The sequence below is a fragment of the Homalodisca vitripennis genome, chromosome 3 (genome assembly GCF_021130785.1).
Source record: "Homalodisca vitripennis isolate AUS2020 chromosome 3, UT_GWSS_2.1, whole genome shotgun sequence".
Classification (NCBI taxonomy): Eukaryota; Metazoa; Arthropoda; class Insecta; order Hemiptera; family Cicadellidae; genus Homalodisca; species Homalodisca vitripennis.
The window spans coordinates 116953686-116967086 of NC_060209.1; the positions used below are offsets into that span (position 1 = coordinate 116953686).

Below are 13401 nucleotides of genomic sequence, written 5' to 3' on the forward strand. Positions count from 1 at the left end.
GTGATCACAAGTCCGTGTAATCGCCTCTCCTGTATACGAATAAATTATACTGGTACTCATCCTTAAAAATTAAAACTTTTATTCAGTTGTGTGAGTCCGAAGATGTACTCATTGAGTACGAAAGGCCTCACAAAAATAAAAACTTTATATTATTGGAGAGTTTGTTTAAATTAATATATAATTTCCAATAAGACAAGAGCTTCAAGAATGTATTTTACTGTATTTGTCGAGAATATTTTAGTTCAGTTTAGTCATTTACACTGATGTATCGCAACTCCAAGTGGTATCGCGTACTCCAACCTTGTTAATAAATTATATAGGAGGACCCATTACTCACTGGAGCATGCATGGCCAACCAACCAGCCCTGTGGACATTTCAGAATAAACTTTTTCTCCACTGTATTATTTTATACAGGTAAGTTAAGAGTTTATTTCTACTCTGTCCAGTATCGGTGATGGGGCCATGGTAGAGGCCGCTGTTACACCGTCAGAACTGACATGACCTGAGCCCGGTCTTGGCCTGCGAGTCACACTTTTAATATTGTTACGCAAGGTATTCTATAACATGCAACATGTCACTTTGAGAGGGTTATTAAACTGTGGTTGGCAGTTTGGTGATATTGTACGTGCAATGAGACTAGTCCTTACAACGAGAACCTATCTCCAATTTCAAAAGTGCACGTTCATTATGGAAAGGGATGATATTATTCATCATACCTAAACATAAACAAAAAAAATATGATGCAATAACTAATTTGTTCGTTGTTGCAATTTGTGTAAAGCAAAATTAAAGTACTTTACATAGGTACAACAAGTAATAAAACTAAATTACCACCGAGTGTGTCATAAAACTTGGAACTTGCTAAGCAGATTATCAAGTACGGCATTTACAATAATCTATTAAAAAATTAAATATCAGTCATAAAAGATGTGAATGTTAAAATAAGTCAACACTAATTCTGTTTAAGAACACGTGTAAAAGTCTTTTCTTCTGTTTGATGGCTCTTAAACTAATATAAACCTAATACCATTAGAATTAGCCTTAAATATTCTCTGCAGACCCAAATTAATCAAAATGTTCAATTGAAGATTTTCTTAACTGAGAGTTTTTGCAGACGTCAACGCTGGCCCAGTGCGCGGTAAACGCTGACACTGGTAACACTAGCGAACCTCCTAACTTCCAGTTGTGGTACATTTGGACCCAGCTATCCTCCACCATAAATACAAATTTAAGTTGCAAACTAATTTTTAAAATTTCGAGTCATTTTTCGAGATCCTCATTAAGGATACAAAAGTATTCAACTACCTTTAAATGTTTTATATGTTATAAAGATATTCTACTATAAATAAACTATACCAAATTTTCAAAGACTCCATTTATATTTTTGCATTTACATTTTGTCAATAATTATTGAAATGAAATAATTTTAAAACTCAACAATGAAAAAGAGAGTGAAATAGATTAAAGTTTTTACATTGTAAGAGAAGGCGAGTCAAGTGGCTGGCTACAGTTGCAACTCCTAGAAGCCGACTCCAGTTCTGCAGCAAGTTACCGTTACCGTATTAGTTCATACTTGTTTAGAGCATTCAGAATACACTGGTAAGATTCTATGACAAAATTATTACTGCTTTCTAAAGTGAAGTGAGGCATGGGAAAACTAACATCTTATTCGCCGTTTTTAATTTCATTTTTAAATCGACGACTCTACGAATTATCAATATACACAAAATATGGTGTATTCCGAACGAAAAACACTATCGACTGACTAAAAGGTAGCGTTATCTAGCACTTGAACAGGACAGAGTTATCGACTTTTGGAAATTTCGGAAGAGCGGCGTGGCGTGGGTGGGTGAGAGGGGTGGTGACAAGAGTCAGGTCTAGGGTGGGAGGGGGATAGGGAGGTTAAAGACTCGGACAAGTGCGTAGTGCCAGTGCGGCGGGCCCCGTACAAGCGGCAAGTCACACTCTCTACAGTCCACTCACTGTCATCAGCAAAATGTATTGATTTACATAACCCAATTATCTGTGACCTCATCAGAATAAACTTACGTATTTATTGGCAATAACTTACAAGTTTATTAACTACGTATTTATTACAAGATTATTATACTACGTGCGATTAAACACAAAATACAGAGATAAAATGCTAATGTTAATACTTAGCGTTTTTTTATACAAATGTTTATTGATAACTATATAAAATTATAAATCGACGAAAGTAACGGCAGTTAGTTTTAATATCCACTACATGTTTTAGGTATATACAACCTCAACTACAACTGTTGTAGGTACAAACAATCAATCACTTATAACTTTATTTACTATATCCCGTTACTGTAATTTTTATCCTCCTTACTTGAATATTTTAGATCAGGAATAAAAGCGTTTTAAATTGTGTTAACTGTAGCCTTGCTTTAGTGATCAATATCAAGCAAAGAAAATTCACAAGACTGTTTAGACAATAGAGTTTTGCGTATAACAGAATTAGTTGTGCAATTAGAAAAATAAAATATAAGCTATACGTAAATAAAAAATAAAATATCAAAGTTTAAATTAATGACACACCTAACCTTTAACCTTATCAATGGACTCGATACGTTCTCCTCATCACCAACGTAATCTACAGGTACAATTTAAAAAAATGTTCCACCTACGGTAAACACGTTCTCATCAAAGATGAGTAAACCCAGAAGCATTTGCATTATGTTAAATCAATGAATGGATGTATCCAAGAATGAGAAGTGGAATGTGATAAGAAGCAGCTGTTATCATCAGCAAGAGTGAGACTGACAGTGATGCCAACCTAACCTATAGAATAGTGTAGGGGCAAGAGTAGTGTAGTGACCTTGCCATGGTTGAGAACGATGGCTGTGGCTGTGGAGGTGGCGGTGGTGGAGGTGGCAGTGGCGACGACACCACTGTCAGTACTGTACTGTAGTACTCGACTGGTACACTGTAACTGTGACACGTGACTATAGAGAGGCGGGCGAGTCGCGTACTGTGACTGTGCCTGCTACCGCTCCAACACCCGACGTCAATATGGTCGGCCAGGCAGGCGCGGGCCGGGCCCCCTCAATCAATACACCACCTCCTGACCCGCCACCACCGTACCATTTTCAAAAATATCAAAAAACCCACCCCTGTTAACAGCGAGAAACGATCGCCACCTCACGGTTTTCAAGTAAAATCGTATTCTCAGGTTCGACACGAACAAAATCGTGCACATGTCTATTGGTTAGTTTTCATGACAAGGCAATCGTATACAGCAAAAACTATTATACAATACAATACAATACACATACAATTCTTAAAACATCTATAATATTTTCTGAAAAGTTAGCAGTATGAAAGTCATCGTATATATAACGTATGTATAACAATTTTAAATGAACTATTGCAGGTTTGATTTACCAGGCGTGCCACTATTACTAGAATACATATCCCACTGCTGACGCGAATATTTACTTGTTAGTTACAGAATGAGAGGTGTTTATCCAATCTTGTTTCATATATAACGGCTAAATACGCGTCATTTTTTCAGAATCTCGCATTAGAGTTTAATACAATTCCAGGTGAAGCTAAATCATTGATATCACATTTGACACGACAAAATGTTGCTGCCTGAACATACCCATCTCTTTTCTCTAACATTTATACGACATCTCACTAGCTAAGAAACGCATGACAGTACAAAGTATCAAGGTGTGTACCGCCGTGCAAGCAGATATGGCTGCAAAGTCTAGCAGAGGGCTCAGCAGCTCACAGAAACTCTTAGAACATGCAAGTCAAGAGTTACTTAATGTACAAGGTTCCGTTCTGAATGGTCTTACTCTGCTTGATATATCATCGTTGATCGTGGCCAAGGTCTTGAGGATTGTTAAGGTTTGGCAGGTTAAAGAATATTAAGAATGTATAATATATAAGACACGCACAGACAAACTAACAAACTAATCATTCGTTTAAAATGTGATATTACTAATCTAGTGTGTATATCACAATGGAAAACGAATTGAATCTTCCAAACAAACTATCACTTGTTAAAATCAGAATGCAATCTGAAATACCAGACATGGTAAACATGTGGCGGAAAGGTCGTTGAAGCGTAGAGATACAGGGAACTATATGAATGAGTATAATACAACGTATTCTCAACCAAGGGAATATGAGTACTGCGTACGGTTTTGACTTACGCAAAATTTAAACCTTGGAGGAAGTCTTATTAGAACCCCACCATAGCAGAACGATAGTGTTCGCATTAATATTTCAATTAAAATATGACTTGTATACTATTTCAAACTTCACATTTCTCGCCGGTTGTATACACATAAAATGTAGTATGTTATCACACAGCGAGGCAATGTACAGAATACGTTCAAGAATATCCATAGGGTACACAACAAATTGGCGGGATTGCATTGCTGGTCCCTAACCGTGGTAACTGCACAAGACACGATCGGTCTCATTACTATGCCCACATAACATAAACCGATTTCGACTGTTCAAACCACAACATTGTTGTTATGTCAGACTACTCTAGAGTTTACCTGGCTTGGCATTGTTAAAACATAGTCGGTCTACATCAACACAACTTGCAGATCAACAAGGGCAGATATATCACCTTTTGATACAACAACAATGTCTTGTACTGTAAAGTTGCATCTGTAGAACGCTAAAATAGCTGCTGAGGTAATGTAATTAAGGGAAATGTAAACGTGACCGAGCAAAACATTGCGATCGCACTTGTACTTGCTAATAACTATCCGCATACTTTCCTTAACGTTGTACTGTTATACCTTTGGCGGATCAAGTTTGACAGTAAATCTATATACATATACGCTTGATAGTGCCTCTTGTGGAAGCCATAACCGATCCAAACAAGTAAAAACTTGGTAAACAATTTATCCTATAAATATCTCTGCTAAGTTCCTCGATTACCTTGGTATACAACTGCCTTCCAATACGGCAGCCGTTTATACAATAAAACTCAGGTTTTATGAACCTGGAGACGAAACGAAAAGTGTTCTGGAATGATTTTTTAACATTTCCTAAAGGTTTTGTAACTATGGTTTTTTATCTAAAACAGTTTTCAAGATACGGATTATATGTAAATCCCAGAAAATTACTTTTATCAACACGAATTGGCGATATAAAGGCTGAAACAAAACGTAGTGCAAACATTTATCTTATACACATCTCGCCCACATTCATTGCCTAGCTTGGTATATGTAAACGTTTAACTTTAATATGGCGCCAGTTGAAACCTTAAACACTCCGATATGGACATACAAACAAATAAAAAGTGTCATGGAATGCCTATAAAATCTCGTAAACTTTTTGATATATTGAATAATCTTTGTAACATTAGATATAATTTATTAAATGATAATTGATTAATATTTCTGTTGCTACATAACCTAACTACTTCTTTAGACCTAGGCGGAATGACTATTTTAAGCCATTTTTTCTGGTATAAAAGCAAATCTAACATCGTATTGAAATTGTTCATCAAGTTAAATAGAGGAACAATAATCTTTTCCCGTATTTTTTTGTTCACAACCTCCTAAACGTACTATTTTGAAGTGTTGCATACAGCTTTATAACAGTTAGGTATATCTAAAACAAATTAGTCAATTATTTCCAAAATCTAGAGTAGGTCTTCACTTGAAGGTTTCATTGTTTTAAAACAGTTTTATGCTTTCTACCCAAGTAGGCTTATTTCCTACGTCACTAATATTTGTTATTAATCTATATATATATATATATATATATATATATATATATATATATATATATATATATCTATATATATAAAAATGAATGTTTGTATGTTTGTCCTTTATGGAATCGTGAACTATTGGACCGATCATGATGAAAATTTGTACGTATATGTATTTTTCCACGGAGAAGGTTTATAAGCTATGCCCATCCCTTTCCCGATTCAGGATTCCGCCCCACTGGTTACAGAAATACCCATAAGAAATGCATTGCAGCAAACATATGTTAACGTCTTTTCAAATTTTTAATCAGCTGTTCTTTGTAAACATATATTACACTTATAGTTTTAAAGCATAGAGTAAGCTTAAGAGAAACGACAAATTTTGTTTAAACTGTTTTTGCAATCACTGTTAAACATAGACTTTACTATCCAGATAATACAATTCAAATTTGACGTAAAAATTCACCTTTAACTGCAATATTTATTTAATATAAACCATGCTCATGCTTGATCAGAAGAGTAATGCAGATATCATAATTACTATCTTACGTTGGCTACAAATATAAAGAATGTTATAAAATCAACCTTAGTTGTTTTTTTTGACAGACGTATGGTTCTCAAAACTCCGTGTGTACATATTCTCTCGATCGAGACAACAAAGCAAGCTCAATCGTGGCATCGGAGATATAACTAATTTAATCTAAAATTTATTATAGTAAAAAAAAATTTACTAAGTAATATAAGGACTTCGGTTCTTAAGATTTGCGTGCGAAGCCGTGGGTAACAGCTAGATAGAGGCAGGAATATGGTACATACCTTCATAATACGCCCAAGAGGCTCACGATGGAACGACTATCAATTATCTCAGCAATGTTTAGAATGTGATAGAAAAAGAATAAGTGAATATAGTGTACTGTTTTCAACGGGAAATTGCGTGCGAAGCCGCGGGCAACTTTTGCAAAAAATTATTGAAATGCGCAGCAAAGCGCGCCGGGCCCGCTAGTATATATATATATCGTTGCCGTTCATGCAAAATGTTGTATGTAAAAAAGTGTACTTTTCAGGAAACAAAAAAAACATGATAACTTTTAACGTAATATAACTATGTGGTTTGTAATAAATAAATGTATGTTTAAAATGATATTGGTTAAGCTCAAATATATATAAATGTAATATAACCATTTTTCTTAAGTTTAAGTGAACATACGACTTTTTGCAGTTAAAATCATTTATTCGGGCTAACATAACGTATTTTGCATTACAACATAGGACATTTTGCACTTAATGTAGACTTAAGTCAGACTTAAAACGAAACATAGGCCATTTTGCTTTGAAACATAGACATTATTTTGTGAATTATTAAGGTTTAAAAAAGAAAACAGATACATAGTTTTAAGAACAATACAGTTTTATCAATACTTACTACTCTAGAATTAGTACTTAAATGCACAAACAAACGTAATATTAAATAGAATAGGACACGTTGAGAAATGTTTAGTATTTTGGCCATATTTACAAATTTGATCTGCATTACATTTACTTAAAAAAATTATTGCAAGTTAAAACATTGCTATTTTACAAGTAAAACATGTCTGCATTGGCTTTTGTCATCGTTACACTCGTGGGGAAGTGTATCATAAAAATTATGGTAGTCCTCATTAATAACTTTTTTTAAATACTGCAAATCTTCAAACTTTCTTGTAGTAATTTTTATTGGCGACTTGTAAAGACTACATAAATTTTCAAAAGCAGTATGTGTTTTGGGTCGTCTTGGAAGGGTTTGCCAATTGTCTTCCAAATCGAGCTTGAAGTAAATGCAGCCTTTGAAATAGCGAAACGCACACACATCAGAGACTATGGGATCACCTTTCTTCATGCCAGGCCGCACACTAGTGTAGTAGCCATTTGAAAAGTCAATAAAATCAGTGTACTTCAGTACTACAACATTAAACTCTGTTGGTTTGCTCCTTGCTTCTCGAATCGATCTGACATAGTCAAAGGGCACGTAAAACTCCTTTCCTTTAATTTTTTTCTCGATCTTACTATGGACCGAATCTACTTCCATTTGTGTGTGTCCTACTTCAAGGTATTTTTGATATATTGTTGCTTTATTAACATTTGAAAGGTGAAGTAGTGCATTTGAGACCTTCTCGCACCTATTCTGATACCCGCACCCATCTGACCAAATTATGATTTCAGAAAGGTTTTTTGCACAAATTTCTTTTTGTAAGAATTTGTACAGAATGGAAGCAAACACATCACTTTCTAAGCTACCATTGGCCTCATGCCACAAAAAACAATTTACTTCTGCATTTTTCATATTATAAATTGTATAATTATGCAGTTTTAGTTTAGTTTTGTAGTATGCAGAAGAACTCATTATGTTAGGTAATAAAAGAACGGCTTGAACATCAACTGTGTAAACGCCCAATGATTCGTTACTTAATGCTCTTTCCTTATCTTTCTCCTTTTCTGCCCTGGATTTCTCTTTTTTATTTTGATGTATTTTGAATTCTTCATCAGACACAGTTCCTAGTTTATGCTTAATGCATGTTTCACATTGGTCTTTTTTGGGTTGGTAGAGATCAATGTTAAGCTTATACATAACCCTAGAAAATACTGACCAACTAGCACTTCTACTGTTGTCAACGCAAAAATTTTGCTTGTATTCCTTGAAGAGCGCTACTTTACTTTCCCATACTGGTTCAAGGTAAAGTTTTTGGCTTGAGGCCCTGCAGTAGTGGGACTCCATCTTTGGGAGACTATGGAAGAACTCTTCTACCGAGCGAGACTTAACATCCTCTGAACCTCGCTTCTTCTTAGATTTTGCAACAGGAATGACAGGATTATTAACATTTAATGGTTCAAAATTGTATTCCTCTAACTCAGTATTATCATGTGACAGTTCACGAAGCCATGACTGAACACTTCTTTCACCCACATCCAATGTGTGTAAAAACATTTTCTTGCAAACATTAATACGCATGTTGTCTTTGATTAGATGATATTTGTATGTTACATTTCTTTTAGTTGAGTCAGTCAGAATAGATGTTTTACGTCTTTTAGTAATTTTCTTTCTTTCTATCAAAGAGGAGATGTAGGCTTTTCTACCAGACCAATCATTTAAAACTTTCCAAAAATATTTAAAGTTTTTCTCTCTGTCTTCCTCCTGCAGACTTGAACATGACAAAGAGTTGGTATTCTTACTACTCCACTTACACGTACAGCGACATTTCATTTTCCTACCTTCCTTGTCAACACTCAATGTAAACTTTCCATTATTTTTTTTTAAGCCCTTGTAACTTTCTCCCCGCATCCTTTTTTCTTTGTTGACTTGTCTTTGCCATTGCTGTGGATTAGATAAACCTTTCCGACTTCTTTTCCGTTTCTGTTTTATCCCTCTTATTTCTTGCCCTCGAGCTTCATTTCTATTTTCTTCTCCTTCTCTGTTTTCAACTACACTATCTTTATTAGTATTCAGTTGGGTATCGCCTGTTAATATTTGTTCAAAAACTACTGTTTCTTTTTCTGTGCTGCTTTCTGGTTCTTGTCCGATTTGCTGTTGTTTTTCATAGTTTGTTACTTTCTGAACTGCTACGTGTTTCAGCAGACTTACTTTATTAATTTTCTTCGATCTTCTTTTCTTTTTTGGTTCCTCATCACTGCTAGAAACCTCACCAAAGTCACTACTGGGAGCGTAGTTGTACTCATCTGAATCCGAAAATAAAGGACTGTCACTATCTGACAATTCTTTGTAGTTTACAATTTGGCAGAGTTTTGTTTTACTGTATTTGAAGTGTTATTTTCAATATTGGTAGTAGGCTTAGGACTTACAAAATAAGTATGCTCATTAAGGTTTGTTGTACTGTTGTTGTCGATGTTCACAATACCAAACTCACGGTCCATGGATTGTCGAACCTCTGGTGAGACCTCATTTTCTGCCAACGCCAGTTCAACTAAGCGCCTGCCTCTGAGAGCCATAATTGATAATCTGAAAGAATACAACAGATGTAGCCTAATTACTGTAGTAAAATACTAATTAATTTTACTGAGAAAAAATGTAACTAGGGATAAATTATTATCTAATAGCCGAAAAATAAATATATTAACATTAAAACAGTATTTTAGGTATAGCCAAAATATAGTTGGTTATACAAAATGATAAGCATAGTGAAACATTCAGAAATATTAAATTTTACTGATACTTTGATTTTATACGATACCGTTATGTCAGGATATGCAAACACCGCGACCAGTTATCTATAATAGGCCTAACTTAGGTCTCAATAGCGTTGTGAATTCATTACTCTCTAAAGTTTTGCCCCATATATATTATCGTAATGTACTTTACAGTATCTAAGTTTCAGTTAGATATAAAGTCTTGATTAGCGCCTAAAACCTTTGATAAACTAATCTAATAAACATAAATCCTGCAACAATCAAACCCAACAAGGTAATATAATTTTATAATTCCTTATTAAACGTTTAATAAATTCAAGTACAGTTACAAAACTGTAGGCCTAAAATAAATTTAATTAGGCTTAGGCCTAGGATAAATAAGCCCAATATACTTAAATAGTATGTTAGATGTAACTGTAATATAATACAACATTAAGTAGTTTAAATTAAGATTTTAGAACTACATAATCATTTGATTCAAAAAGTCTTAAGTATGAATTGAAACAAGCCTTTTGACAAGAAAAACTTACGACATTTTGCAGTAATAACATTAAACACTTAATAAAACAATTTACATAAGTTTGTAAGTAAATATAATAACGCCCCAACACATTGGCAACATTAGAATCCTATAAAGAATCCTTTTTCAAACCAAATCAAACTAAAAATTGTTTTTGTTGCAAAACTATTCAACAACCATAACCTCACTTTCACTGACAAATTACTTTTAGATGTCAAATCGAGCATTATTGTTATAATTTACAGTAAAAACATTAATATATCTGCCTAAAAACAAACCAGAACTTTTAACAAACAGCAGCTGAGTAAAAATAAGAAATTATACTTTATTTCACTTACCTATTATTATGTTAGAGCTGAGTTGCCAATCAATCAACAATCCAATGACAACATGAGACAATTTGCAGGAACAGGTGGCTTGACATGAAAACATATGGCATTTTGCATTTTGCTACAGCTCTTTTTCTATTGGTCAAAAACATATGACATTTTGACACAAGTTCCGGATAGTGAAGTCAAAACATATGATGCAATAAAAAAAAATGGAAATTTTAACATAAGACATTTTGCACGAACGGCAACGATATGTGAATGTTTGTGTGTTTGTCCTTTATGGAATCGCAAAATATTAGACAGACCATTATGAAAATTTGTATGCATACGTATTTTTCCACGGAGAAGGTTTATAAGCTATGCCCATTGATGTAACTCACCACCAAGCGGCGCTGCAAAAGATAAAAGGTTTCAAAGCGCCTGCACACTATAAACTGCAATTACGAGACAGTTACGTATATTACATAGCCAATCACTATTTGAAGGCGCTAAGTTATTATGTATATTTGGCTTTAAAATACATTTCTGATTGAACTTTAAGTTTGAATGTTAGACCACTTTATAATAAAGTACATGTACGTGCACAATGGCTATAAACATAAACATATTTTCTTGATCGTGGCAACAAGGCAAACTCTACATCGGCGTTGTAAATATAATTCAATTAAACCAGAAGTTCACATAAACGGGCAAAGCTTACGAAAAGCGTGCAAAGCCGCGGGAAACAGCTAGTACTTTATAAATGAATTCAACTTAGTAAAATAATTTCACTGCACATATTAATGAATGTACTAGTTATATAAATTAATTCCATAACTGTAAAGCTTATGATTACTATACTTGGATTGTTGTAACATTTATTTAATTTTTAATGAGTTTGAATTTTAGTTTTAACACTGTTTGCATGCAACACATTTGGAAATAAATTATAATTACAAACAATAGAAATATATGTAAACATTGTTTGGTTTTGTTACTATTGATCAGTTATGCTGTATGCATGCAATGGTACATAACCTAACAGCGTTTTGCCTCCAGAGGCGAGAATAACAAGGTATTAGGAGTGTTTAAGCATATAGCAATATAGTATATAGCAGCTACTGTATGAGTTCACAGGCGTGCTTGGAAAAAAATGCAAAAGAATAAGAAATTCACTAAAGATGGATTGTCGGTTATTTTGTTCAGAAGGTATAAAATGCCTACCAATTAACAAAATTACTAAGTAAAATATGGACAACAAGAAAACCATCATTCTTAGATATGTCAAAGTATCAAAGAAAAGAGATTTATAACAAGCGAAACTCCATAGTATCACTTATACGTCACTATTTCTATTCACACATCAACACTTACAAATCTTCCAATCACTTGTGAAGAAAAATATTATTATCATTGAGTGAATGAAAACGACACCTTCAGCAGGAGTATGTCTAAATCTTGATAAAACTCGTCTCCATTTGACTATAAGTGATTTAATCCAAAGTTTAGAGACAGCTAAGGGCCTTCCTTGGTATGGTCACTGAGAACCGATTGTTACGGGTGGGTCTTATTGATAAAACTCATCTCCACTTGTCTAGAAGTGATTTAGTCCTAACTGCATAGAGGGATAAGGACCTTGGTAATAGTATTGATAACTGATTGTTATGCGTCGGTCTTATTGTTGAAACTCATCTACATTTGTCTAGAAGTGATTTAGTCCTAACTGCATAGAGGGATAAGGACCTTGGTAATATTATTGATAACTGATTGTTATGGGTCGGTCTTATTGTTGAAACTCATCTACATTTGTCTAGAAGTGATTTTAGTCCTAACTGCATAGAGGGATAAGGATCTTGGTAATATTATTGATAACTGATTGTTATGGGTCGGTCTTATTGTTGAAACTCATCAACATTTGTCTAGAAGTGATTTAGTCCTAACTGCATAGAGGGATAAGGACCTTGGTAATATTATTGATAACTGATTGTTATGGCTCAGTCTTATTGTCGAAACTCATCTACATTTGTCTAGAAGTGATTTAGTCCTAACTGCATAGAGGGATAAGGACCTTGGTAATATTATTGATAACTGATTGGTACGGGTCGTTCTTATTGTTGAAACTCATCTCCATTTCTCTAGAAGTGATTTAGTCCTAACTGTATAGAGGGCTTTGGTATGATCATTGAGAACCGATTGTTACGGGTCGTTCTTATTGATGCTATATGTATAATTATCAAATTGTATGATTGTTTGCAATCAACCCTTGTTTAAGAATACAGTAAGGCATATGGAACGGTTGCCATGCGCTGTTTGATTTACATGTCAGGAACGAAATCATCCATTAATTATATGACTAGTATAAATCATAAAAACAGTAAACTAGCGAATACGCTAGATTTTATCTTCTATATTTACGACATAACATATTGAGCGTGCAAAAGAAAAAAAGAAAAATTGCCGCAGTTCAGCTAAAATAATTATACCATAGTTTCAACGAATCTGATACGCAACCAGCCTCCAAGAGGCTATACAAGGTCAGCACCGAACTGTCCAGGCACGTAAATGCTGATATTGCGGTCACAATATTATATATCATATACATATATATGTCTTGGAAAGACCGTAGTATAGTTTTGCTGTAATTGCACCAGCACTGACTAGCCATCTACCCTCA

General features: G+C 34.2%; 2 protein-coding genes across 5 annotated transcripts in view; both read right to left on the bottom strand.

Moving 5' to 3' along the window:
- Positions 1-13401, bottom strand: part of LOC124357378 — a 192903-nt gene that overhangs the window by 115326 nt on the left and 64176 nt on the right. The gene's annotated exons all lie outside the window — the stretch shown is intronic.
- On the bottom strand, positions 6809-11005 carry LOC124357379. The gene is made up of 2 exons (XM_046809128.1): positions 10755-11005; positions 6809-9708 (listed from the first exon to the last, which is right to left on the bottom strand). Exon 2 carries the CDS (start codon positions 9031-9033, stop codon positions 7288-7290), a length of 1746 nt encoding a protein of 581 aa, XP_046665084.1. The 5' UTR covers positions 9034-9708; positions 10755-11005; the 3' UTR covers positions 6809-7287.

Excerpts from the sequence above, each read along its gene's own strand:
- LOC124357379 (XM_046809128.1), bottom strand. The coding sequence starts at position 9,033 with ATGCGGGGAGAAAGTTACAAGGGCTTAAAAAAAAATAATGGAAAGTTT.